The following is a 23,733-nucleotide window of genomic DNA, read 5'->3' as shown; positions in this document are numbered from 1 at the left end:
ATCATGCCTGTGTTGTGATGACAGTCTACATCCCAGGTAAACACAAAGCCTCAGTGTGTGCATCGTGCTTGCTTCTGTCCGTGGAACGCCACATTTCACAACCAATCAGAAGCCGTGTCAGTTTTTGTGTTTGTCGCAGAGGTTCATGTGTTCTCTGCTCAGACGTCGCTGGTGTCTAGTTGTCCGTGTTTGTGGAGATAAATGTGTTTGTGTGTTTGAGGAGCTTGTAGCTAATTAACAGCTGATCACCTGGCACGATCTGCTCGATTAAATCATGAAACATATTTAAAATCTTTTCATGCTTGATGTCGCTGCTGGAGTCTGATTGAAGCTCTCGCAGCTTCCTGCTTGTGCTGAAATCAAAGACGCAGCTGCATCAGTGAGCAGGTTACAGCTCCGTTCACCCTTCCCTTGATTTAAAATAGATTGAATAAAGAGATAATGTGGGGTTAAATAAGTCTAAATCACCACCTCTAGTTTATTCACTTTAAACCAGTTAGTAGACTTTTCTTTTCCTGAAACCATAAACTGTAACACCAGACCCGCCATGACCAGTCAGACAGGAACATTTTAAAACCTAAAACTCTTGAATAAATTGACCACTTTCATTTCTCAGCGTCTTTAGTTTGACACAAACAACATGGTATCACTTGTTTTATCCTAAGTGGGAAAACGGGCGTCATGTTGTATTAAAGGAGCATTTTAGTGTTTTAGGGTGACAGGTGGCGCAATTTATAGATAAACAACGTTGCCAAAAAAAAAAAAAAAAAAAAAAATGATCAGAATAATTGTTGCTGGTAAATTTTAATTCTAGGAAAATATCCCCTCCATGGTTTAGAAAATACCTTAAACTAATAAAATAAAAAATATATACTAATCTCTGAAAGTGGCATTTAAGGGGTTAAAATGCAGAAAATGCATTAAATGTTTTGCATGGCGACGCAGTGTTTATAGAAACCACGTTAGCCGCCCCCTGCTGGATATTTGAGAGAATGCAGTTTTAATCTTTATATCTGCATCCAGACTTTTTACCAGAAGCAGGTTGTGTTTGGTCTTATCTTACATACAAACTTCTTTTTCAGTTACAGCAGATCATGTTTTTACCCTTTAAAGCTTGATGCAAGAAATAAGGGCAGAAATTTCTGTTTTTCGTCTGAAAGCTTTATTTGGCCTCTTTTAACAAAATGTGAGAAAAACAAAACGGAAGCAGTTTGCATATGTGTACCAGTTAATACCATGTGAGACATCCGAGTTATTGCAGTGCAAAAGGTGTCCACCAGGGGGCAGAAGACGCGTATCAGATTGTATACAGCAGGGTTTTGATCTGAGTTTTTACCAGAAAATGATGCAGTAGGCCTCAGAAACTGTATCAGATATGATAACCATTGTGTTTAAGGGTTAATAATCTTTATGGAGACCAAGCCAGAGCTGTGGAAAGTGGTAATGTTGCTGTGTTTGCTGCGCGTGATGAGGCTGCTGTTTGCTAACATGCTAACCATTTCCAGCTGTGTGGTTTGCCCGACTGATGAATGCAGCTGTAAATGTGCCACACGTCCGCTGACTAACTCATCGAAACATCATTTTACTTCTGTTCATGTTGCAGATCTCTAAACCATGTAACTGATTGTTGATGATGATGCTGATGTGACTGTTTAACTGAACTGTGATGGCTGTTTATAACTGATCTAACCTGTGTATTCTCTTCCATGACCCCGGGACTGTGTTTAGCACAGCTGCCCTGTAGAGCTGTAGTTGATGTCTCACCTGGTTGTCCTGTTATGTAGCTGTGGTGCTAAGCTCTTTCCCCCCAACATACAAACCTCTGCTAGCTGCCTGGTGGTGGAGGGATGTGGTGTCTGCATTTCATCACTCACTTCCTAGCTCTTCTTTTTCTTCTTCTTCTTCCTTTTGTGTTTCTTGGCTGTTTGGACTTCGCTGCCCCCCTCAACCTCTTCTGGATTCTGTCTCTGCGTTTATGGGACCAGGGACCATTCGCAAGGCTCAGAACCTTCTGAAACAGTACTCACAGCATGGGCTGGATGGGAAAAAGGGGGGTTCTAACCTCACTCCTTTGGAAGGTAAAGCACCTAAATCAGCTGTTTCATACAGATAAAAAAATGTCCCAGCAGTCGCAACAGCTTTCACAGTGCACACATTAATAAATGAGGAATAAAAGCAGTTTTTCATGACTCAGCATACATCCTGAAACACCTCGACACCCCTAAAAAAGCTCATCAGCTCCGACCCGCTCATTTTAAAATTTAGGTACCAAACCAACCACAGGACCTCCTCCATGGAGATAAATTCACCATTACGTTTCTGCATCTTCTTCTTCAGTGGTTTAAAAAGTAAATTAGCACACTTGCCCTTCATGTCAGCTTAAGTAGTCCTTGTTTACATTTTCTCTATCAAATGTTTTAAAGTGATAGTTTTATACTTTCAGAACATTTTGATTTAAATCCTGCTGCAGAGTTCAGGTGACTAACCATGTTCAGCCCTCCCTGCTCCGGGTTGTGGTTCGTTTTCATATGAAACAACTTCAGGTAGCACCGTGTAACTTTCTGACCTTTATAAGTAGGTTTTTTTGACTTGTTGGCACAAGTGACTTTTATTATCTGCATTCCTGGAGCCGTCATCGCTCAGGAGCTTCCTAAGGCTGAGAACCGTTTTGTTTTTGTTTTTTCTGGGACGCTGCATCAAGTTAGCAGCATTTTGCTTTACGGCACCACATCAAACTCCAGCAGCTAGATACCGATACAACGGCTGATTCAAGAAAGAAAAGAAGACATAATCAAAAGAAGGAAGGAAAAGAAAGGGAGAAAGAGCAAGAAATAAGATGAAAATCGACATTAGACTGACTTTTACTGGCAGCAGGGAGCTGGGAGGACAGACAGGATCCAAGATGGAGGCTGAATTTGCCTTCGTTAGAGGGCACAAATCTACCAAAGTTCAGTAGTGCCGCTTTAAAAAAGTCAGTTTCATAAATATAGCTTTCTTTATTACTGATAATAAATGTTGTAATCCTTTTATTTCTGTCCACAAACTCCACACTTTGACACATCAATTTGAAATGTGGACATAAGGAACTTAAAATTCTAAATGTTTTATATCTTAGAAGTATATATGTGTTAATCTTTAATGACTGTTTAGCATTGTTAGCGTTATAAGAAACAGCCATAGCAGAACTAGACAATGAAGGGGTTCAGCTAAAGGCATTCTTAGGCTAAGAATGTACCTGCTTTTAATGAGGCATGATGCGTTTGTGTTTGCTTGATGTGTCGTTTGTGCACATCCTCAAATTCATGCTACGCCTTTGTAAGCTGCAGAGTGCGAGTAACCAGTAGGGACGGCATGGGGACCAATTTGACCGGGCAGATCTTCTGAGGGTTGACAGTAGTAAAAATGATCAAAGGTTCAGGGACCCTCTGTGATGTTTATGATGTGAACTCCTCTGGTAACCAACATAGTGCACCAGCGAGTACGTGAATAATTACATTCATGACGAAGGCTAAACCGTAGTTTTATTCTCAGCCTTCATATCTGACTGACATCTCTGACGGTTTTCTTGTTGATGTAAAATCTTCTGGCCGGCGTGATGATGAGCAAAGTGTCCGTGCGTCAGGATGTGATTTACTTTAAAGAGCTGCAACAAATCTAAAGCTGTTGTGACATTTGAAGCTGGTTTCTGGTTCGTACTTAACACACCGACTGATTCAGTTTGTCGGGGCCCCTCCTGCCCCCTGATCTCGGTGGGCGTCCCCTGCTTCCGCTCTCCCCACTGCTGGTGCTTGGTGGTGGTCGGTACAGCTGCTCCAGGGTCAGGTTTGTCCTCTGTCTAGTCATGACCTGAGTGTTTGACTGGTGTCCCCGCTGCCCCGCCCCACCCACCAGGTTACGATCACGACCTGCGGGTCAAACACCACTCAGACGCTCTGACCGAGAAGCACGGGTCCGCTGCAGGTGAGTGACGGGAACACGAGGGGGAAGAGAAGGAAAACGGGCTGGTTAGAGGCACAACATGTAGTCTGGACATAACCTGCTCTTTAGCCAATCACATGCCACAACTGCTGTCACATGTTTCTGTTTGACTGGAGTTCTGCTCGTCAACCTCACCAGGGAAGGATGACGTCCTGGACATCGAGATAGACTCCTACATCCACTGTATCAGTGCCTTCGTCAAGCTGGCTCAGAGCGAGTACGCCCTCCTGACGGAGATCATCCCCGAGCATCACCAGAAGAAGACCTTCGACTCCCTCATTCAGGTCAGAGATGCCCAGCGATGACGCCGTCCTGGAGGGCCATAGTCCTGCAAGTTTTAGATGTTTATCTTGATCAGTTGTAATGACGATTAACTTCAGACCTGAACACAATAACAAATATGAATAATTTAACATAAACTCAGCAGAGAAACGTTAGTCTGAGACCACGTACCAAACCCACCACCCTCACATCTGGCTAATATTTAAATTTTACATTTACATACACAACATGAATAAATATTCACTGGATATTATTCATCGTCAGACAGTAACCTTCAGATCACTGCAATAATTAGCCAACTTTTTTATTTTCTACTTTTTAAGTGATTATCTTTTCTTTAAATGGAACAAATTACGCTGTACTTCACTGTTTATTTTAGGAAGTTTCCTTCTACAGTTCAGACATATGAGGTGAAAGTTCCTGGGGAGCTTTTTAGGTTTGAGGACTGAAAGGTTCCTGGCGGACCGTCGCCCACCAGACCAGCTCCTCCCTGCAGGCTCTGTGTCATCCTGTCTTCTGTCCTCAGGAGGCGCTGGACAACCTGATGCTGGAGGGAGACAACATCGTGTCTGCAGCTCGCAGGGCCATCATGCGTCACGACTACTCCGCCGTCCTCACCATCTTCCCCATCCTCCGACACCTGAAAATGAACAAATCTGAGTTCGACTCGACGCTTCAGGTCCGAGCTGAACGCTCAGATTTCAGACGCTGCGGGAAAATGATCTGATGGCTCTTTTTTTATTGGATGTTGCTCATTCTGTGTGCAGGGAACAGCAGCGAGCACCAAGAACAAGCTGCCCACACTCATCACCTCCATGGAGACGATCGGAGCCAAAGCTCTGGAGGAGTTTGCAGACAGCATCAAGGCACGATGCCTATGCTTTAACATGTTAGCGATCACTGATTGATCAATCGCTTACCATATTCTCTCTCTAACAGAATGATCCTGATAAAGAATACAACATGCCTAAAGACGGAACGGTCCACGAACTGACCAGTAATGTGAGTCCTCTTCCCTGCCTGTAAATGTATTTGTGCTCGTCAGAGTGAACGCATTTTCCACCAGGACTCTGCTGTTTGTTCGTGTGCGGGGGTCCACACGGTTTCCACGGGAACGGCTGACAGTACAGAGCACAGCGCCTCAGGTTAATGAACAAACTGAGCTGCTGCTTCTTCTCTCGTCTGCAGGCCATCCTGTTCCTGCAGCAGCTGCTGGACTTCCACGAGACAGCAGGAGCCATGTTGGCCTCACAAGGTACCGTCACATTAACGCCCCCCTCCCTGCTGCTGCCCCCCCAGGTTGAGCACCGATATCACCAACTGGTCCGGCTGAAAGTATTCAGACGGTGATGTTCAGTGTTTTAGCTCTGATTTGGAGACTGTGTAGTAACTGATGGAAACTGAAGCTACAAAACTGCAGCCTTTGATCACACAATCAGTACAGCCAAAAGGTTTTTACTGGCCGGAGATTTCCACCAAAGCAGCTCATATGTAGATGGATTTCACTCAGTGTGTGACAGCAGCAGCCAGTTTAACAGTAGTGATAAAACTGGGGGTGTGTGGAAGTCATCGTGTGAGCAGGAAACGCTGCTCACTTTTCTAAGCTGAAACAAGAAAACACGCCACCGTCTGAATACGTGATCTAAAAGCTCCATGAAGGTGATTCTGTGAGTTCAGACATTAATTAAAGGCGCATCCCACTTTAACCACCTGGTTTTCCATCTGCTTCTCTTTCCATCTATAAGCAGCTTCTCTTTGGTTTTAAGTGTTTCTGGTTAACCTCGGCTTCGCTCCTCCTCCTCGCCTGGCTGATGACTGTTTGCTTACTCTGCACTAACAAATCTCTTCTAACCTTTTTGCACTTGTGCCTTTTTCTGTCTCTTCTCTTTTGGCTTGCCTCGGCCCTTTTAGTTCTGGGGGACACTTACAATATACCTTTAGACCCCCGAGGTAAGCAGAAGACTGTGCAGGCCCGAAGTGTCCAGCTCTGAATGTTTTCTGTCGCACTGTAGCTGCAGCTGAATGAGAAGAAACCTTTTTTCTTTGGTTTTCCCAGAGACGAGTTCGTCAGCGAGCAGCTACACCTCCGACTTCAACAAGCGGCTCCTCAGCACTTACATATGCAAGTACCTCCTGTTTACTGTGAGATGTCTTTTATTCTGCAAACTGACCACTGACCTGCTGCTTTCTTCTTTCAGGTAAAGTTTTAGGAAACCTGCAGCTGAACCTGCTCAGTAAATCCAAAGTGTACGAGGATGCAGCTCTGAGTGCTATTTTCCTCCACAACAACTACAACTACATCCTCAAGTCTCTGGAGAAGTCAGCATCCCTCTGATAATGAGGCCGTTTTCACTTTAATGAAACATGCCGACATCTTGTTTATTGATCCTTTCCATGATGATTCTGTCCTTCGTGTCTGCAGGTCTGAGCTGATCCAGCTGGTCACGGTGACTCAGAAAAAAGCGGAGTCTTTATACAAGGAGCTGATTGAGCAGCAGATCGATATGTACCAGCGCAGGTAAAGTTTAACACGTCAGGGTTTACGTCCTTCACTTCTGGCTGGTTTTAACCCGACGTGTCTCTGCTGCAGCTGGCTGAAAGTCACGGAGCACCTGACAGACCGGAATATGCCTGTTGTCCAACCCGGGACAAAGGTCAGGAGTTCATCTCCCACTCAGTCCCTTCAAGTGTCCAGATGTTTCATTAATCACCTGTGATTTATAAAACGTCTTTCACAACAAGATGATAAAGCACTAAAAAATTAGCTTTATGAAAATGTATTTTATGCATTTGTGTTCCTCCATCTGTGGAGGCTCGTTGCTGTTTGACATGAGTCGACTGTTTATGACTTTTCAGTGTGATTCATCACGTGCCCACATAGAGGAATCTAAGTGAGCTGCAAGTCAGAGTTTTGAGTCTGAAAGCTGGCTCTGTTTGAACCTGCTGATCACCATGGTAACTGATGCTGAAGTCATCACCTGCTCTGAATCCGCTTCTGTTTGGTCAGAGGAAGGGAGCTCCTTCTTTACTAATTTTGTTCTAGATGTTCTCCCAGACGTATCAAATCAGAACTATATTATTATCTAAATCAGTGTAACACTAAGTGTGGTTGTAAAGTTACACATCAGCTTAGGTTTAATGTCTCTGGATTCAGAGCAGGTGATGACCCCAGCATCAGTTACCATGGTGATCAGCAGGTTCAAACAGAGTAAACTTCCTGACTCTAGAAACTCTGACTTTGCTGCACCACCAATCTCGCTCAGATTGCTCTGTCATTGTGAGCGTGTGATGACTCGTCCTGAAATGATGTCCAATGTGGGCGTTAGAAAGACAGCGAGTCTCCACAGGAGGAACGTTTTCCAATTCAACTCCAAAACATTGTCTGTTTTTCCATTTTCACTTTGGAAACAAAATAGGAAATAAATATAGTTTTTGCATTTATGAAAAAACAAACTGCCTAAAAGTACAAAAACTAAAAAGCCCCATGTCACATGGTCACTAAAGTGTCTGTTACCTAACCGAATCATGTCTTCTTCCAGCTGAAGGATAAAGAGCGACAAGTCATTAAAGACAAATTTAAGGTGAGCCATTAAATCCCAAAAGAAAAACATTGTGACCTGTAAAAGTCGATTTTTAGCTGCAGATCTGACCCGTTTCTGTTTCAGGGGTTTAATGACGGCTTGGAGGAACTGTGCAAGATCCAGAAGGGTTGGGCCATCCCAGACAAGGAGCGGCGAGACTTCATCCGCCAGGCCCAGAAAAAGGTGGTGTCTAATGCTTACAGAGCCTTCCTGCAGAGGTGAGACGCGCTGTTACCAAGACTCACACCAGCTTTTCTTCAGGTGGTCAGAGAAGCAGTTTAAAGAAAACTACATCTCTCCACCAGCTCCATCATGAAAAATTTGTCTCCCTCTTACTGAACCAACTTCCTTTTGTTTCCTGCAGATGTGCCAACATTTCGTTCACTAAGAACCCTGAGAAATATCACAAGTATCGACCAGAAGAAGTGGAGGAGATGATCGAGAAACTGTTCGACACGTCCGCGTGAGCTGCATGAAGATCTGGTCCTGCTCCTCTTCCTCTCCACAAACTACCGCCTCCCTCGCAGTGTCTGAATGTTTCCTACAAAGATGTGCACATGATGTATTTATGTAACTTGGCTGCTCCAACTTCACATTTCAGGCAAATAAACGGAATCATTCTGACTAGTTTTTGTCCCTGACACATGCAGCATTTCAGTTGACCAGGGAGTATCCAGATGATGACTTCTTATGAGCCTTTAATGGATTTCTATGCAGGAAGTGCTTCGAAGCATCACAGAATAATTTCCTCTAAGGCAGTAAACAGGAGCTATAAATCTTCCAGACCGTTTTTCTTGTACACAACTAACCAGCAGGGGAGAATGAGGCAAGATTAAATTAAAATGTTTCTGCAGCTGCTGCTCTGTGGCGTCTGCTGCGCAAAAAGGAAATGCGTCGCACTTCAGCTTTCAGATTTCTAAAAGCCTGCGCATGCACGCCCCATGCCTGTTTCCATTTGTAAATCAGAATCTACTCTAAAGCAGGCGCATGGGAGGGAACGCCTTCCCACGCCCCCATGGTGGCTATAAATGGTCAGGTGAACGCACATAATCATTCACCACATCATTTCCATGATGGCTCAGGAGGGAAGAAGCAGAATTTTTTGGGGTGAGACAGGGATCCTGATGGATCATGTTGAGAAGCGTAAAAATGTTTAATTGGTGGGGACAGCGTGGACATACACAGAATAGTGGCAGATGCTGTCATCGCAGTGCGGGAGACGGAAGTTCGAATCCCACTGAGGTGAACAGTAACGCCTTCCACTTGGGCCCTTAGGCAGGACGCTACAGCCCACAGTAAATGGTTTTAGAGAAAAGCATTTGCTAAATGACAGTAATGATGCCGGTAATGTAGTCTTTTGCTTTAATGTATAAAATAAACATGTACAGATACATCTGAGATTGGTTGCAGTTTATTTAGTGTTAAATAATATTTCTTTGTAGTTCCTGGGTGTTCCAGCCGGTGCTGCAGCGAAACCATACGAATGGCTGAATTTATCCATAACTTTCAAGGGAAAGTTTTGAGGGATCTTTATAGTGTTTAATACCATGATTAATTGTAGAATCCCTAATGTGGCTAAAACCAGTTCTGACTGGTGGTGAGTTAATTAACATGGGAACAGGGTAATCTTCTCCCTTCATCACTGTCTATATGATTTTTATTATTTGCAGATTATTGTTATAATTATACATTTTTATTTGTTGTTTTCTGCTCTGTAAAATGCTTTGATCTTGAGGGTTTCGTGGGTTTCTCTGTTATTGTTAACCATACTTTAGTAAACCATAAACCATAACTTAGTTAACTCGTTTATTAATTACGTCAGCGTTGCTTTTACAATTTCTCCCATTCTTAGAATGTAACAGTCTGGAGACCTTTGAGGTTTCACATATACATTCATTCCCATCTTAGATTGTCTCAATTTTTCCTCTCAAACTCAGCAGACTGTCACTGCTGATGAAGCTTTAAACAAACAGCTTCTTGTCTGATGTCTGAACAGGATGCAGGAGTCAGCCACACTGGACCTGTCCCTGATGCTGCTGGTCTGCATAGACACAAACTGAGAACAGGATGTTTGTGTGCAGCAGTTTATAAAAGGTTGACTTTAACTTTTTATCTTATACTTTAACCTCTTAAGCTTGACGGACCCACCCGTGGGTCCAACTGGTGGAAACACAAGTTCATGTGTGTAAAAAAGTTACTTTAGTGATGTAAGGATATTTTATTTATAATGTGTCTCAAAGAAGAATACCTAATGCCACTAAATCAACTCTCCAAAGGCATTTAGTCAAAGAATTTGTTTAATAACAACTTTAAAACAGCGCCACCATAACCAGTAACACCCGAAACAAAATGCAACACAACGCGTGATCCGTTCACTCCACCCCAACATATCGGGTATCAAATGAAACAAGAAAAGCTGCACGTTCATATGATTCCAAGCATAAAAAGATATTCGCCAAGCAGCTCACGTCAGTCTCAAAACAAACACAAAGCTAACCTTCGCATATCACAGCAGCCTTATCTGACAGCATGTTTATCACCAAATACACCAAATCCCAAAGATATTCTCACAAACAGCCACATTTTTCATTTCCTTACCTTTTTGTGGTCATTTTCAGTCTATCCACGCTGTTCTTCGACCAAAACTCACAGCGTAGTAAACCATAATCATGAAAGTGCGTCATGAGCTAACATGTCACGTGCTCCCGTTCACAGCCATTTTGTTGTAGTTACGCACGTGGGCGCACCGGAAAGAGCGAATATCGAACAGCGTTCATTTCTTTGCTTCATTTTGACTTTTTTATCCATTTAGTGTTACATTTCACAGTATTAAAATGTTTCTATGGGACTTTTATTTACAAAATATTCCAAATAAATCTGTGCCACATTTATTTGATTAAAACATTTGAGCAGAAATGAGTTAAAACACGTCAGAAGGACGATCTGATCAGAAAGCCATCATTAGTCAGTCTCAGCAGCTGGTTGGACTTTACTGAAGTGTTTCCACCCAAAGACCCTTGATGACCCCACTCTCATGCATAACCACACACACACACACACACACCTACGACAAGGGTGATCATCTCCTCCAACAGCTGCAAGCTCACAGCCTCACTTGACTAAATTTAACAGGCAGCTTTTTTTATCCAGGAGGAAGCGTCTGCCTTGTTTCCTCTTCTAGGAGCCTGAATGAGGCTGTGATCGAACATCCTGGAAGCCTGATTAAAGACCCAGCAGAGCTCAGTTTAACTCATCTAATCCTCATCTTCACAAAAACCAAACTCAGTGCTGAGAGATGGACTGAACACTGGGTTTTGGTGTTTACTTTTACTACAAAATGACCTGATTTTTACCACTTGGTGGTATCGGCCCTGCAGTCTTTACTGTGGTGAAGACAACAGACACCCACAGGCCTCCATTTACTGTCCTGAAACAAACCAATCAGCACATTTACTGTACAAATGTACAGAAAGGATGTTTGATTTGATCGTGCTGTGAGACAATCTCTAAATTTCTAGCTATAACCACCAGCTGTTGATGTCTGAAGAGTTTATTTGACCTTAGCTTTGTCCTCCTGCTATTTTTGTTTCATCCACAGGTTCCTGAGAAGTTTTCTGTTTCTCTGATACCCAATCCCTTTTATTTATATAGCACATTATAAAACTCTAGACATGCATTACCAGATTTTGTCAAACCGAGTTCTGATACGAGTAGTAATGGAAGCCATTACAGCTCGCTGGTGAGGAGTGTGGACCAGAATGTCAGATGTGATGACTGCCTGGTTTGTTGTGTGATATATCAAACGAGCCATCCTTCAGCATCCTCTAAAAATAAGGCAGGAAAACTGGAAGAATCTTCATAAATAAGGAGGATAAAGTAGTTTTTGGTGGATCTGATTCACTGCTGTGACAAGGCAAATAATGGCAAATTCATACTTTTACTATGACATGAGTAATAAATTAGTTGTTAATGCATTAAAAAAAACTAACACATTAATTCCACAGATGAACTTCTGTGCATTGATGAATTGATTTTGACATCCTCAGTTTTTTCCAGGTTGTTATTGGGTTCATGTTTTGCTTGTAGTTTCCTCCAGAAGAACAACATCCTACAAACAGCAGGACAGGAAAGGTTTAAACGTGCGGTAGTTTGAAAATAATGTGCGACAAGTTTTAATTTACAATTTTCTGAGAAGCTGGATTAAATACATACATCGTAGCTGCAAATGTGCACTTTTATTTTTACTGTGCATGTTTGATGAGCTAAAATTAAAGCCACTAAGTGAGTAATAAAAACAGAAAACTGCCTCAGCAGGGCCACAGATGTGAAAATGGAGCAACATGAGGATGGAAAGTTTTCGTTACTATATATTTAACTTCCTCTGAGCTAAAAGGGCCAACCTCTGATATTTTCCTTTAGTTTCACAGTAATTCTAGCTGATGCAACACTGACTGCGCCGACAACTGCTGCACTTCTTCGTGATACGGTGAGGTGCAGGTATAAAGTGTTAAAGGCTGCAGATGTTAGTGAACTGGACTGATGATGTCCTGATGGACAAAAAAGCACTTTAAACTTCAGGCTGTATTAATCCTGTATAAACTAGGGATGTGCAGATTGATATGGAAATATTTATAGAGGGAGGAAAACGAGTGGCTGCTGGTGATATGGAGCATTGTTGGGGAATTTTGGGTGATGTTGTCTGTCTGCTGTGATGAGGTTTTTGTGTTGACGTTAAAACAACATGAGTTGCCTGCATGCATAAAACTAAGGCTTTGTTCAAATCTACATGAATAAATAAATGCAACAGTAAAAACTGTGAGTTCAGCGTGGAGTAACGTGTCTGAGTTCATACAAGATTTAAAGATTCTCTCACTGGTTTTTCAGGCCCTTCTCGGTAAATATAATGTTACCGTTTTTAAAACCAAACTACCTTTTTAACTTTGTTTTTTAACAATTATTTAATCAATAAAAGTGACTTCATTTATGTTTCAAAATAATTTTTTACTTATATTTTATTCTCTTTTCCTAGTAGGAGAAATCAGGAAGGACTGGTGCAGTTAATGGCTATTCAAACAGCAGTGGAAAACTTTAAATGTAGGTATTGGGAAAGTATTGTGGCATTTCTTATTTTATTTCCAATTTCAAGTGTATGTAAACTATTAGTTCTTTTCTCCTTAATGGAGGCTGTTTTAAGAGCACTGGTATGGGATCAGTACCAGACTGACTCATGGTATCAGATTGGAGGGAAATCAGCACATCTCTGCTGTAAACGTGGGCATGATGATGAAAGATTCCTGACATGCTGCAGACACATGCTTGGGTCTGACGCTGTAGCCCGTCCAGCAGCAGATGGCAGCAGCGGTTCAGGGAGACGCTGCTGCAGCTGCTGAACAGACTCCTCGCTGGTGGACGCTGCCTCAGAAGAGCTACAGATGTTGCTCTGTGTTTACTTCCATCTCAGCATCCACCAACCTCGCACGCAGCGGCTTCTGTGATGCATTAAGTCATTTGGGTTTTCCATGTGTCAGACCTGCTGGGCAGTGATAAAAGTTACAACTGACAAATGCTGGCCTCGCCTTTGTACGACGCCCTCCTGAGAGCGTTTAGTCAAAGCCGATGAAGCATAAGAAATGATGCCAGATAAAAGTCGGGGGCCGGCTGGCAGCTGTCGCAGCAGTGCGTAATTAATCAGTGTGTAATTTTCAGACTGTTGCAGGATGTGATGCTCAGCGGGGGTATCAGATCAAGATTAACCTGAGTCATGTTTGAGAAGCTGTCTGCAGCTACCAATGGCAGGAACCCCCTGAGCAAGAAGTGACATCACCGGCATTTGCTGAGTGGCTGGGCAGTGCAGGAATGTTGAAAGGAGCCTGCAGACTGCTAGTGACCACACATGGCAATATTTGAACTTTAATTCAAAGACATCATTAGTGTGTATGTGTGTGTAGCAGCAGGTGGAGGCAATGGGCTCTGACCAGGAATGAACAACATGGACAAACTAAATGCACCATTACCTGCAGCTCCTTCATGGAAGTGGTAATGTCATTACAGCACATGAAGAGATGCTTGGTGCTGATGTTTTCAAGGAGGCGGATCGAGGAGAAATGACCTCAAAACATCTGCTCTGCCCGAGCAACCTAAAAGACCTGCATGACAATCCTCCAGTGTTACACAGACAGATAAAACTCCTGCTAATGGTCTTTTTAGAGTACTTACACACACACACACACACACACACACACACGCACACACACACACACACACACACACACACACACTCACACACACACTGCTGGATGTCTCACCACGCTGATAGTCCTACACTTTATTAATAGCGTGCTCTTTTAATGTGTGCGTGTGTCCAGTGGATAACGTCAGTGCTTTGGGAGTGTTTCATTATAAACCTGTACCATTAAAACTTGCTGGCTGGGTCTGGATCTTGGCTCTCACGTCCCCTCTCAAACTTTTATGAGGCCATTTATGATCCTAAATCGATGCAGAAAACTGAGATGGAGGAGTTGGGCTTGGTGAGGGGTGCCATGACCTCTCAAATAAAAGGTAGTGCTGGTGATTGTGTGGATATTTGCACCATCAGGTTCTGCATCCTTTGGATCCTCTGAGGGTTTTGTCTGAAAAGCTCGAGGCTGCTTTCCCCTTGATCTGTATGGGTCTGAAAGGTAAAAATAGCATTCTTATATAAGTATCTTAAAGAGCAGACACATGGTGGAGGACTGAAATTGATATAAATTTAACCCTTAAAACTCTAAAGCTAGATCACCGGCACCCCTGAGCACGATCACTTATATTGTCAACATTTTCTTAGAAATAGTGTGTAACTCTGTGGGGTAAATTGTGACGGGGTAGTTTAACCTTCAGGTGGTCTACAAAAGTTTTCCAGGCATTTACATTGCTTCCAGGAGGTTTAAAATCCAGCCACAAAATGTTGTTTATTTAGAGACTGTATATGATAAATCCACAATTATCCATGACAACAGCATTATTTATCACATCTACATGATAAAAAAAAGCTTGCTATCAACACTATGTTGCTAAGAGACCTCTATTTAGACCTAGAAATGATGATGATGCCTCTTCCTGTCAGACGTTCCACCAATCAGAGAGCTTAGGTTGATGGTAGCGTCCAATCAGGAGCAGCCAAAGATCAACCAGTGAGCAGAAAGTTCTATGTGTGTGTGAAAAGAAGAAAAATAATGCTCCTCTATGGCTGGAATAAAGCCAAGAAGACGTTTCTGATGCACGGTGGCGCCACAAAGCAGCTGAGCTGGAGTTGGTTTAGTGAGGATAGCAGGTAAATAGTAGCAGGAATAACTGGAAATGAGGAAAAAGTGGAAACATGGAAATAACTTGTTGTGTGTTTGTTTCAGTGCCAATATTTTTCTCTTGAAAGCCAAGACTTGAGAAAATGATGCAGATGAGAAAAGGTTTGGTCACTGTTGATCTGTGTGTTATTTCTACAAAGTTCTGTTAATGAATAAATTCTGTTTTCTTCTTCTGGTCGGCCTTTATGCTGCTACATCTATTCATACATTCATTTTACATCATTTTAGCCTCAGAATGTGAAGCTGAGAAACATCGTGTCTGGATGTTGCATTTCTATGTAAAAAAGAGGCGGAACGAAAATAGCAAAAAGAAGGATTGAAGAGTTTGAAGGATCAACGTTCTGAATGTCCTTTTAAAGCTTCTCCTACCAGGTCAGATCAATTGGAAAGCAGGAAAAAAAGAGGGGTATCTGCAGAGAAACACACCCACACACTGTGAGCTGGTTTCCTGTATGCACAGCACCATCAGATGCATTTTTGTACTGTATGAATTAAACTGATATGCAATGAAAAAGAGTTAAATCAGTCATTTTTCCGTTTTTAGGCATATTCTGGTTAATCTTCTGTCAAGTACAATGAGTGTGAGTGAAAGGACTTTGATGTTTAAATGTTGAGAAACATCTGTAATCACAGGCTGTTTACATCGAAGACCTGTTTGATGTCTGATTGCAAAGTCTCCAGAGATGAGACTCCGAATCAGCTGTATTTACCAGACTGAGCTCACATCAAACTCATACTTCTGCTCTCTGCTTTTCGTGGCTCTTAGTTTCCTGAAACACAGTTTCAAGAAGTAAAAATCGTCCAGCAGTTGTGAGCAGTTCCAGCGAGTGTGCAAACTACCTGACAAGAAGGGAGGAAAATCAGCGAGGAAGAAAACTCGACTGTACTTCTGAAAACATTAAAACGTCTTTGAGATTTCTTCTCTCTCCTCTGTAGGTTAAGTGGGAGCTTCTGTTCCTAAGATGTCTTTCAAGTGAATCCGGTCAGTGAATTGTCCTAATTCTGGTGATGTTATTAATGAGTATAATGATTTTTTTTCTGTAGGTAAAGGGAGATCATTTGTATATTTCCTGCTTTAATATAGGCCAGAAATCACAATTAATATTCCACCCCTGCTGCTGTTTATTTAACATTTTAATGCCTGACCCACAAAATGATGAGCAGAAAATCAAATTTTTTCCTTTACATATGAAGTCTCTATTCAGCTTTTATAAAATGTGATAGATAAATAAATAATTTGCATATGTGTGCTGTTTATTACCATGTAATATGTTAGAATTACTGCGATGGACTGACGACCTGTCCAGGGTGTACCGCCTGCTAATCACTGGGATAAGCTCCACTTTCCCCCACAACCCTTAATTGGACTGGTGGTACAGAAAATGAATGAATATTAGAATTACTGTAGTGCAAAAAGTATCCACCAGGGGGCCAAAGACAAGCATCAGACTGTACACAATATGACTTTGAAGAAAAATACCATAAAATGATGTAATAGGTCTCAGAAACATACATTAGGTGTTAAAGCAGGGCTATTCAGTCTGGTCCTACAAGAGCTGCAGACCTGCAGGTTTTCCATGTTTCGCTGCCCCAACACATCTGACTCAAATTGGTATTGGCTTCATTACCAACGTGCAATGGTAATTGAATTTACTCTGATAATAATGCTTCAAGTCAAAAAGCTTGCAAAAAATACCCATCTGCACCGAGCATGTTGTACCTAGTGACAAAAGTGCTTTGAGGAACCAATGAAATGAGAAGAGAGCGCAAGCCGGAGGAGATGTTTGCAGAAACTAATTTATTTGAAGGAGACAGTAAAAAACATAAGGTATGGAGCTGCAGCATTTTTCTCTGGATCAGACATTTACAGATAAATGGCTTAAATTTTAGAAGCAGTAAACAAAGAATGACGTAAATGGAGCTGGAATTTAAAATAAAAAGTGCTAACACTGCCATCTGCTGGTGGGCGGAGGTATAGGCAGGGGCAGATGTATTCACACATCCTCAGTTATTAGATAAGGATTCATTTTAAACCATTAGAGGTTTTTTATGTTTATGGGGATTGACTGTTTTGGAGCCAGCCCCTAGCGGACGAGGGGTGAACTACAATTTTTGGCATACATAGGCTTCACATTTTACAGCTTGCTGCTTGGTCTGGACATAGATTATGGCAGTTCCCTTGTGGGCCACATCTGGTGGTGATGTGACTGAGTTTCAACAGCCACACTTATTGCTGTAAGTCAAGGCCAAATTTGGGTCAAAGAAAACTGCTTATTTGGACCATATTTGTGCTAAATATTTTTTTTCTATCTGAGATGTTGTGAAGCTAGCACCTGATGACAATCAGCGGTGCTGAACTTTGGCTTCACTTTTAGAGGGAGTGACTATTTTCAGTCTGTACTTCTTAAAAAATGTATTGTGTTAGTGTAAGGTGAATAGATGTAGATGCTTTTAGCAGCCTATTTTGGGAATATTGTACATAAAAGGGAACTTTAACTGGATTACTGTGTTTGTCAAGCTCATTTTGAATCAGCTTTTTAAAAACACGATTTCTGTGTGATGTTTGTACTGCTGAATGTCCATTCTGTGCAGAATAATAAGTTCAATTAGCAGCAATCAGACTGAATATTTGACCTTCTCTTCCCATTGGCATACTCATGTGTCAGTCCTCGCAGTCACTGACTGCAAAAACAAAGCACAGGAGTTGAGCCAAACTACAAATCTCTTCCTCTCCTGCTACTCACAGACCACCCAACTCCGGTGAGATGACGTCATATCGAAGTTGGAGGGTCTGCGACAGAGTTCAGGGGTTAGAAAGTCAGAGCCTGCAGGTGCTTCAGTGAGCTGCGAGAGGAAGTAAAGAGGAAAAAGCAGAGAAGGCTGTGAGAGAACCACAATCACGCAAGCTGCGTGTGGTTTCCAGCTTCTTGCCAAGACCTCTCACTCTCTGCATCCCAGACTTTCTCCCTGAGTTATCCAACCCTCCTGTCATCTCCACTGGCCGCCCTCCTCACTCCCACTCTCGACCGCACACAAATGGTTTAAATAAGAGGTCTGCATGACTGGGCTGTGGCTAGAGACAAAATCCTGAAGAGTGATAGTTTACTTAGCCTAAATACCCCCGATTAGACAAATTGAAACATTGTTGTTATGCGGTGGAAACTCAAGGACCTATTGGCCGAGTGTGTTCACCCCGTTCCGGAAAAGGCTGTGCTATGCCGACTTTCGTCATGCGAAAACCACAAGATCTGGCACAAGTAGAACAAAACAAAACCAAACAGGAGAAAAAAAAAAAAAAAAGCTGCAACAAAATCAACTGAAGTCATCCTCCAAAACAAAAACTGTTAAACAGAAAATGAACACTGTCAAAGAGAGATGATTCACAAAGGAGGCAGGCACACGCGACTCAGGCTTCTGTAACTACTGAAAAACATGTCCAACCACAAACTGAGTTATGGTGTGCCTCATGATGTCACATTTTCCTCTCATTTTAAACGTCTCCGGGATCACAAACATGGATCACATCTACTGAACGGATCAAAAACAACCTCACTGGAAAATAAAGAAATCAATCACTGTGCCACACTTAATGAAGAAATCATCCAAATGTGATTTAAATGACTTAACTTCCGAGTCCCACAGTGTATAAAGTCAGCCAGATGTCATCCTGTTAAGAGTTGTAATTTGCAGGGCCATGGAGACCTTTTTAGTTTTTTTTTCTTTTGCTATTTGAATATTACAGCACACACATGCACACAGTTGGTAATAACACACCAAAATGATTCTAGCAGACTGCAGCTCAGCTGCTGTGGAGACTCATAAAACGGAGCGGTAGCTGCTTCACCCGCCGGCCGACTCCGTCTGGCCGGGCAGTCTGGTGTCAGCGCTCAGCAGCTGGGCTCAGCACCGGTAGGAATCTGCATCATAAAGGCAGCCCCTACATCTATACACTGACTTACATTCTTCACTGATGCATGGTAGTTTTGGGTTGTTGCTTAAATAAATTTGGTGTGAGACATGAAATATTTGCAGCCCCACTTTTGAACTTTAGCAAGTTTTCTCACAGAGACGCCGCTAATGACTAATCCAGCATCCATTTTGCATCCTGTCTCTTCTCTGAGATCTCTCCAGCCAGTAAAAATCAGTCTGATGTTGACTTGTCTTATCTCATCTGCTGCTCCTTTATCTCTTTCTTTTTCCTTTCTTCCTCTGATAATGAAGGATGACCACATATCTTCTTTTACATGGACATGTCCTTTTTTTTTTTAGAAAAAGTGTCCAAAAAGTGTCCTCAAATATGATTACATCAGATATATGTTGTGTTTCCCTACACTCGCATTTCATGATACACTCTCTCACAGACGTTTAACGTTACGACGTTACGTCAGGAAAGATTCTGTTTGGTGTTTATTAAGCTTGACTGACATTGTCAAAATGAAGAGGCGATCTAAACCTTCTGGTGCACAAGGATGGAAACAGAGAAAAGAAGAAGAAGAAAAGAAAGCCCACTCTAGAGGTAAGCCATCTTATTCATTATGCTGTCAAACGTTAAATAGTATTTTGTATAACAGAAAAAAATTTCATTGCTAGCTTCTATCAACTGTTACTTTGTTAGCTTGCTAATCCTTTTGCTAGCTAACGTAACTTCATATAACCTACATGGATGTAAGGGTTAAATCCCCAATATCTGGATAAAAGATGCTTTTGTAATGCTATTTTAACATGCAGTAGCAGGAGTCAGGCAATAAACAATGTTTATCATCTGATAAATCACTTGACTGTTTATCACACATCCTTTAGTAAAATATCCTGACCTGTCCTGATCGGTCAAAAAGGTATTGTAACGATAAATTTAGTGGTGCTGTGAGAATGTTTCAGAAACACAGACTGTTTTTTCCAGCATGTGCAGGTTAAGCTGTGGTTCTACATTCAATATAATAATAACTCTCTGTCACACACATACAGTATGGTAACCATTTTGGGGATATTTTTGGTGTCCGTCCTATGCTACAGTTCCCTTCCTGATGTATACTTGTTAGGGTTTGCAGGAAGACAGGCAGGATCCAGGAAGGAGCAGACAGCAGATTCTGTAAAGCGGTAACAGGTTTATTTAAAGTGAGTCCAGAGTCCTTGGGAAGCAACTGAGGCAGGGGTGGTGGCAGGGCAGCAGGCCAAACTGACAGCTTGTGGTGGGATCTTCAGACTGGGAAGGTGACACTCTTCTGCAAAGATAGGTAGACAGGACAAAAGTTACGCGTAAGACTGTACACAAAAAAACTCAAACAAATCTCTTAATGGCCAGTGTTGTACCACTAGGGTAAGGCAACGATCTGGAGACGAGTGGACTGCAAACTGGCTGTTATGTAGGCTGGGAAAGTCAAACAGCAGGTGAGTGACATCTCCCTTTACCACCAGGTGAGGAGAATCTCCAATTAGCACCACCATGCCCAGTAGGATGTCTGAACCACAAGTAACAAAAACAGAACATGACAAAATAACAGTAAAATACAATCCTGACAATACTAAAAACCATTTTTTTCTTTAATTGCCCAGATGCACTCAGGCAATATTTACAGAGGCCGGCATCTGCAGGAGAAAGGTCCTGAACCTTCAGGTTCACCCCCCCCTTTGAACTTTGTATGTACAACTAGTATTATTGTTGCTGTTTTTGTGTGTTATTATTATTAGCAGTTATTACTATAGTTATTATCTCTATTATTAGTAGTAGTGTTCAGCCATGGAGCTGCCTATTAGTGTTAATAGTAGTGGTGGTAGTGGTACAATGTCAGATAACATTTATTCGAAGAATGCAATTATGTGGTAGGATGATAGAAATGACCAAATGCAGTAGCCTAATTAACAACGTGGATCAACTTTGTGTTTGAATACAGCTGCAGGAGACGGGACATCCTGTAGTAGTACACCAGGAACCAGTGAAACAGGTCAGGAACATGAGTCTGTTTATTCAAGCCACATTCATACTTTTAAGTAGGCCGACACTAAAATATATAAATATAAAATACAAAAGTTATTTCCTAAAAGTGATCCAGTGATCCACGATCAGTTCACTTATTGTATTAAACACTGCTTGTCTGGCTATATAATGTGCTTGAATACGGGTGAAAGTGAAGGGACATCCTGGGAAGCTTCAGGGATTCACGGCACCAGTGTAACGCAGATGACAGAGTCCAGCCTGAAGCAAGTAAGTCATTTGGTATGAATAATTTTAGCTCATAAGCATCTGACAAAATTTACTAGACTTTAATGAAAACACATGGAAGTCCCAATAACATTTCATCCCTCTGAAACTAATTACAACCACTATTTTAATCATTATTGCAAATTTAATTGAATGCCACTGATCTGGCTGATGCAGGTGATGTGGCCACATCTAGCATTTCAGGCACCAGTTAAACACACACCACTGAGACCACAGAAACCCAGCCTGAAACAAGTAAGTTCCTTAAATACTATCTATTAAACCACAATTAAAAACCTCAGTGACTTGTTTTCTCTTCAAACCAAGTTGACATTCATTTTTCTGACTGCTGGTCTATCATGTTCTATTGGCTGGTCTATATTAGATGTAGTATAGTAATGTTTAGCGTAAGCACAGTCTAAAATAGCTTAATCACAGTGAAGTTATTATGTACATTTTTGCATTTTTACAATATGTTGTAATTTATTAATATTGATGAATCTTAGAAATCAGTACAAGCAAATAAGAGAATTTCATGGACAAAAACCAAATGACACATTTTAACATTTGTATTTGCATTTTATATTTTTATTTTTGATATTGTGTACACTAACGTCAAATTTGCATGTATGTATTTGCCTTCAGGTGGAGGAGCAACAATCACATCATGCTCAGCTAATACTTTGCCACCTGCAGGCATCTCAAGCCTGGGAGCACCATAGATCCTTCTGACTGGCCATCCCTCAGTGGTGCAGTAAAGACTGAGTTAGTTAGTAGAAGATCATACCAGACTAATCCAGACTTTACATATCCAAAAAGAGATGATGGGAGGAACTGCCACCACCACTATTTCTACAAGAAATTAATCAATGGAGAGAGAATAAATAAAAGCTGGTGGGTATATTAAAAAAACAAAAACAAAAACAAAACGCTTTGTACAGTTTTTTATTTTTTATTTTTTTAATAATATTACATCATTAGTAGTGGCCTCAATGACTGAAAACATTATTTCTTTCTTTTAAAGTATTTTATAATAAATAAAACAAAAATTGTTCTGACACTGGGGTCAAAACCAAAATGTCCCGGCCCTGTTGGGACCTCTATTGACTTCTGTGGAGGGCAGTTTGTTTCCTAAAACCACTTTTAAGTTTGGAATTGAAGGTTTTGACCAAAATATTTTAGAAAACGTATAATTTCTCTTCAGCTTCGATAAGAGGATAGTGGCTAACAGTGCACACGCTAGCTAATTAAATTACATTAGAATCTTCATATTAATCATGAAGCCTGCTGAATATCAGCATGTCAGCATGATGGGGAGGCTGCTAGCATGACTGTATACTTTTAGTTTGCCGATTAGCACTTTAAATCCTGCACAAAGGGCTGCACGTATTTCTTACGTGCTTCCTTGGCAGGCATCTGGATAAATGTATAGTAATAAGCACACTGACATAGCGTGAGGAATGCTGCTTAAATCAACAAAGCCATGGGCCCCTCTTAATTCTGCACACTGCTACTCCACACAAGTTTCCTCTGCAGAGCTAAGAAAAAAAAAAAACCTACATCCACCCACATTATGTCACTTCTTTCTTCACCCCTGCTGCACTGCAGACCTGAAGCTGATAGATGGCCAGCTTGGAACTGCACTGCCTTGAGCAATTACATCAGGGTGGTTGTGTCCACTCTCCTCAGAGGCTTATGTGTGGCAAATTGGACTTTTCAGGAAGTAAAAAGGTTGGAGGATGTGGTTTATAAACCAATGTGTCGTTTCTGTGAGCCTTTCCAGGACTTGATGAAATGGTCTCACATCACCAGTGTAACAGGGGGAGCAAGCTAAGAGGATGTGTTGACTGGTAAGCAAAGAGTCACTTGAGAGCAAAGTTGATGCAAGAAATAGGACCAGACTGGAAAGCCCAGGCTTAGCATTCTGAGTTCAAACAACAGATTTTGGATAATTTAGGCCTAATGGCCTCAACTAGGAAGAAAACAGGCTCTTGTCCAGCGTGTGCAGCTGTAATAGATAAGAAAGAGACCTCTTCAAACAACTTCAGGACCCAACAACAGAGTCTAGGTGAACTCGAACCAGAGGGGTACTGTCAGAAATCTGTCAGATCTCAGAGGGTCTGATGTATTATGAGGAAATTAAACCTGAGATTTTTTTCCAGTTTGTGAAGGAATGTAAAGGGTTAATATCAGATGGTAGGTTGTCATTATATCAACATTTTTCCAGCTCTTCATTGCTAGGCAGACTATGGAAAGCCATCAGCTCTGTGATTGGTGAAAACTTAAATTTTTCAAGTCATCCGTTCCCTACATGGATGTGTTGTATAACCGAATACTGTTACAAATTCCACCA

General features: G+C 41.7%; 1 protein-coding gene and 1 long non-coding RNA gene across 13 annotated transcripts in view; one reads left to right on the top strand and one right to left on the bottom strand.

Moving 5' to 3' along the window:
• exoc7 (exocyst complex component 7) overlaps window positions 1-8,465 on the top strand; it is a 15,035-nt gene extending 6,570 nt beyond the window's left edge. Inside the window, exons 7-22 of one of the 12 annotated variants that reach the window (XM_041973615.1) lie at window positions 25-36; window positions 1,986-2,078; window positions 3,892-3,960; window positions 4,117-4,262; window positions 4,787-4,939; window positions 5,028-5,126; window positions 5,200-5,262; window positions 5,449-5,515; window positions 6,172-6,210; window positions 6,317-6,382; window positions 6,459-6,579; window positions 6,683-6,778; window positions 6,851-6,914; window positions 7,800-7,841; window positions 7,926-8,059; window positions 8,206-8,465. In XM_041973615.1, coding sequence (XP_041829549.1) covers window positions 25-36; window positions 1,986-2,078; window positions 3,892-3,960; window positions 4,117-4,262; window positions 4,787-4,939; window positions 5,028-5,126; window positions 5,200-5,262; window positions 5,449-5,515; window positions 6,172-6,210; window positions 6,317-6,382; window positions 6,459-6,579; window positions 6,683-6,778; window positions 6,851-6,914; window positions 7,800-7,841; window positions 7,926-8,059; window positions 8,206-8,308 — 1,367 coding nt within the window. In that variant the 3' untranslated portion in view covers window positions 8,309-8,465. The remainder of the gene's footprint in view (window positions 1-24; window positions 37-1,985; window positions 2,079-3,891; window positions 3,961-4,116; window positions 4,263-4,786; window positions 4,940-5,027; window positions 5,127-5,199; window positions 5,263-5,448; window positions 5,516-6,171; window positions 6,211-6,316; window positions 6,383-6,458; window positions 6,580-6,682; window positions 6,779-6,850; window positions 6,915-7,799; window positions 7,842-7,925; window positions 8,060-8,205) is intronic. The other 11 variants (XM_041973616.1, XM_041973620.1, XM_041973618.1 and 8 more) reach the window with 11 other exon arrangements.
• On the bottom strand, window positions 5,730-23,733 carry LOC121632287. Its single transcript, XR_006008904.1, has 3 exons — window positions 23,723-23,733; window positions 17,897-17,903; window positions 5,730-5,809 (listed from the first exon to the last, which is right to left on the bottom strand). It is a non-coding gene; the product is annotated as an uncharacterized LOC121632287 (long non-coding RNA).

The sequence above is a fragment of the Melanotaenia boesemani genome, chromosome 21 (genome assembly GCF_017639745.1).
Source record: "Melanotaenia boesemani isolate fMelBoe1 chromosome 21, fMelBoe1.pri, whole genome shotgun sequence".
Lineage (NCBI taxonomy): Eukaryota > Metazoa > Chordata > Actinopteri > Atheriniformes > Melanotaeniidae > Melanotaenia > Melanotaenia boesemani.
This window is presented reverse-complemented; position numbering and strand designations above follow the sequence as displayed.